At 49.4% G+C, this 4,386-nt stretch overlaps 1 protein-coding gene across 2 annotated transcripts in view; it reads right to left on the bottom strand.

Moving 5' to 3' along the window:
* LOC115280245 (DPEP2 neighbor protein-like) overlaps positions 1 to 2,650 on the bottom strand; it is a 4,100-nt gene extending 1,450 nt beyond the window's left edge. Inside the window, exons 1-2 of one of the 2 annotated variants that reach the window (XM_029925006.1) lie at positions 2,503 to 2,650; positions 1,325 to 1,635 (exon numbers count right to left, since the gene is read on the bottom strand). In XM_029925006.1, coding sequence (XP_029780866.1) covers positions 1,337 to 1,635; positions 2,503 to 2,569 — 366 coding nt within the window. In that variant the 5' untranslated portion in view covers positions 2,570 to 2,650 and the 3' untranslated portion in view covers positions 1,325 to 1,336. The remainder of the gene's footprint in view (positions 1 to 1,324; positions 1,636 to 2,502) is intronic. The other variant, XR_003903722.1, reaches the window with a different exon arrangement.
* Positions 2,651 to 4,386: the final 1,736 nt, after the last annotated feature.

The raw sequence follows: 4,386 nt of genomic DNA, 5'->3' as shown, positions 1-4,386 counted from the left end.
GAAAGACCAGGATCCAGGAGGACAGTCGGTGTCCAGTGTGATGGGGACTGCAGGAAGGAAAGCATGTGTGGGACAGATAACAAGCACAGCTCGGGACTGACTGCAGGGCTGCTGCTGGGAACCTTATCACAGTGTGCCTGGTGAGAATCTGCGATGTAGACATAGCAGATGTCCCCCTGGATCAACTGCCCAGAGTCCGCCATTCTGCTCCCAGGAATTACGTGGCTTGGGGCTTTGGCTTTAGGCCAGGAGGCAGAAGGCTACTTGAGAGAAAGGATCTTTGGATTCTTGAAAACCAAAAGGCTTGTCGACAGCTATTTCAAGGAATTATGGAGGTTTAAAATTGTCTATGAGGTGTTGACACCTTGGGGTCATATTTTGCTGTCTTCTAAGTACTCCCTTGTGCTTCTGAGTTATGTAAGTAGCAGAGTGTAAATTAATGGCATAATCTCCCTGATACATGGTGGAATGAAAAAGCAAGGAGCCAAATTAGCTATGGTGTACCACCATTCATAGGGGTGCTTCTCAAAATAAGTAACCACTGGCACAGCACTGGCCCTGACCAGTGAGAACAGGTACCTAGCAGAGGATGTTAGAGCACCGGAAACCCCATGTGGAAATGTTCTTCAAGGGAAAAGGGAGATATGGGGCCTGGCCTTGGACAAGCTGGATTTCAAGTCAAAGATGTTAGAGAAAGTCATTTTATGGAACGCTAAGAAATCCCATCAGGGCTAAAAAGGACTGGGAATGAAGGGGCACGTGAATCTCCGTGGTGGTGCCACCAAATTGTCCATTAACGTCTGGCCCTGGGGAGCCGCTCTTCCTGGGTTTCTTTATTCTGCCTCCTGACACTCCAGACAAGAGGCCCCCATGATAGACAGAGATTGCTTTTTTTGGTTTAACAAAGCCCAGCCCCTCTTGGTTATTAATTGGTGGCTGTTGGCAATGATTCAGGGCAGGAGTCCATCTCATGGACTGAGCCCCTGCTAAGGCCACTCTGAACCCTCTTTGCTCCTGGGTCCTCCTTGGCTCAAAGAATACAAACCTTTCTTGCTATTCCCAAGTAGGGCCTCTAGAGGACTGAGCAAAGAAACATCGGGTGTTCTTCCAGGTTAGTTTTGGCCCTGGGATGTTCAGAGCAGGCTTTCGTTTGGAACCTCAGTTTCTAAGGCTCTGTGCCCATGACCAGTTACTATGAAAGGAGGCTCCAGGTTAAGGAAGGTCAAACAGAATGGCTCAGGATCTAATTTCTAGTGGTGGGCAGTGAGGGGGTCACTTCAGGAAGAGGCATTAGGTGTCTTAGGCAGGTACATGTTTGCCCTACCTGTAAAGTGGCTCAGCCGGCAAGCTTCTTCCGGGTGAGCCTCCTGCCACCGCACTGCAATCTCGGAATTTTGGGGCTGGGGCAACCGTCCTTTTCGTCCGACTCTGTCACGCGTAGATGTCTTTTGGGAGCCTGTCTAGGAACTGGTTTCTCTGCTTCTTTCTTTGCTGGGGTGGCCAGAGGAGCATCCCCATAGGTCCGGTAGCCACCAACTAGGCAGTATGTCTCCCCATGCCAGCTCATGCGGGTTTCTCCACACCCTTGGTAGACAACATGGTAGTGTGCAGGTGTGGGAGAAGTGGATCCCCCTACTGTTGGAACAAAAATCAGATTCAATCGGTCCCTTCTGTACACCATGTCCTGTCAGGATCTCCCCTCTCATGGCGCCCCCATTTCTGGCTGAAGCTTTAATAGAATGCCTTTCAAGTGTTAGAAAAAATAACCTAATATAAATGGATTAAGAACCCCTCCCATCTTGGCAACTCCTCTTGGGCCCTATTCATACTGCCTGTTTCAACAACACTGACCTCTAGCCCTCTGATATTTTTGCCTAGATAAGAAAATGGCCAGATACTAAAGCAGAGTTATCAGGAGGTTCATAGCCAGAGTCTGGGTAGCAAGTGTAGGCTCACAGCAACCCAACCTCCTGGGACACCATTTGGTCAACCCTCCAGTCTTGGTATAACTCCATCAGTCCTCTTGGCTCTTTTGTTCTTCCCGTCCACATGACACCACCACCCTTACCCTAGTACTCAGCAGCTCAGTGTGGGTGTGTCTGAGGGGACCCGTGTGGATGTTGACACAACAGCATGGTGAAGTTGCCTGGGTTGGAAGGGGCGGTTCACCAGTGGACCTCAAGTGCTCCAGTGTTCACCTGCCAACAAATTTCAATTGACTTTTGTTCAGAGGCCCATCATGAAAAGGTCCAAATGGAAGCATCTTGTAGCCCAAAAGGGAAAGCTACATTTATAAATATAGAAGCTTTCTGAATAGCTGCCCAGAGAGGTCCTTTTACTTGCCTTCAGCAATGAGCAGGAACACTGTAGGTCCCTGAAGGGGATTGCTTAAGGCTGGGGAAGTTTTGAGGTGTGGAGGGCGGCCCCAGAACAACATGTGGCAGCCAGGTAGAGTTGTATGTACACCAGTGATTCTTGTACAGATGGCTGGCCTAGGCCTACCTGCTGGGATGCCCTCCCAGGGAACAGAGGACAAATTGGAATGAGTAAAGAAGATCCGGTCACACATCCTCCCTCAAGCATCCAAACAGATTGGTGTACAGGAGAGAACTGGTAGAGAAGTTTCCCTGAGAGCACCACATTTCCATAGTTACGGTGTCATGGAAACTGTGTAAAGGCCTGTGAGGTCACCACTACCCAGTGAGGTCACCAACGGAACCTGTGCCTTGATGAGCAGATTTTAGGCTCTCTGGGTTTTTTTGGGAGGAGAGCAGACTGGAGGCAGAGGAGCAGCCTGCCTTGTCCCTCCCTCCTCTCTCCCTACCCACCCGGCCACTCCCCGTGGAGCATACCTATAGGGTGGCACAGCTTCAGGGACCAAAAGAGGGCAGGAGAAACCCACTGACTGTGACTGGCTTGGGAGGCAGGATTACCATAAGAGACAGCCTGGTTGTATGGTGCTGACCCTAACTATTCCACAGCTAGACAGGCAGAAACTTATGTGGAAGGCTCCTTGACAGTGGGCCTGAAAGACAAGTTGGATTTGGACCCATGGAGAGGAGGGGGAAGACATTCCAGCTGGGAAGAACAAAAGCAGAGCGTTTTGCTTTTATTCACAAGCTCTTCTTGAATGTGTCCTGCCCCAAATGTAAATTCACATAACCCTCACGTGTTGAGGTTAAGGTGCCTAGCCAAGGATACACAGATAGTGGAGAGGTGTTTTGCTGAATGGTAGGTCTTCCCATTATGCTCTGGGCTTATACCTGATAGGAATGTGAGGGCAAGCTCATCACATTTCAAAGTGACACTGGGAGAGATGTTAAAGGTGCTCCAAGGCAAAGTGAGGGTCCTGAATGGCTTCACAAAGTGCATGGAAATGCACACCATGCAATACTTGTGTGTCAGCCTGTCTTTTATTCTTGTGCCAGTACTTCCCAGAGAGCTTTCACCAAGAAAGCCCAAGCTTGCCATTGGCACTGTTGGTGAAGAAATCCTCTCTACTGCTAGTCACATTGCCTTTTTTTTCCTCTGGGAGCTTAATGACTGTTCTGGGGTCAGGAAATAAAATCTAAATGCTTATGAATTCAAAAGGCAACTGAAAAAGCCTCTATCTTAGGTGTGGTAGTCTGGAGTGTGAGTCTTCTCACAATCTAAGGAAAACATCCTTTATTGTTACAAATCATCACAGAATATAAAGACAAAAATATACTTTATGGGGCACTTGGGTGGCTCAGTCAGTTAAGCGTCTGGCTTTGGCTTAAGTCATGATCTTACAGGTTTGTGGGTTCAAGCCACGTGTCGGGTTCTGGGTTGACAGCTAGCTCACAGCCTGAAGCCTGCTTCAGATTCTGTGTCTCTCTCTCTCTGACCCTCCCCTGCTTGCAGGCTGTCTCTCTCTGTCTCTCAAAAATAAGAAACACTAAAAATTAAAAGAAAGAAAGAAAGAAAGAAAGAAAGACAACAGACAAGGAACCATGCACAGTAGCTCACTCTCCACATGTGGCCACATCTTACCTTTGGAAGCCAGACAGCAGCTCACCAGGCCTTCAGGCAGGTGACTGGGCAGTCCGGTGCATCCTACAGACACATGTTCTCCCCCACCCAGGACAAAGGGAAAGATCCGTGTTCATGTCACTGCCATCAGATTTGTTGGGCCAAAGGCTCGATCACTGAGGACCCTAGTCCTGGAAGGCTTCTCCTTCCGCGAGCTGCCTGCTCAATCTTCTGAACCAGGCTTACATCCCAGGGATGGGTCACAAAGCTGATGACAGTGCCAGGCACCTCGCTCCCTACACGGCCCACCCTCCCGGCTCTGTGGATGTAGTCTTGCAGGGTGAAGGGGAAATCATAATTGACAACCAGCTCTACATGGGTGCTGTCCAGGCC

Source organism: Suricata suricatta, chromosome 16, assembly GCF_006229205.1.
Source record: "Suricata suricatta isolate VVHF042 chromosome 16, meerkat_22Aug2017_6uvM2_HiC, whole genome shotgun sequence".
Classification (NCBI taxonomy): Eukaryota; Metazoa; Chordata; class Mammalia; order Carnivora; family Herpestidae; genus Suricata; species Suricata suricatta.
This window is presented reverse-complemented; position numbering and strand designations above follow the sequence as displayed.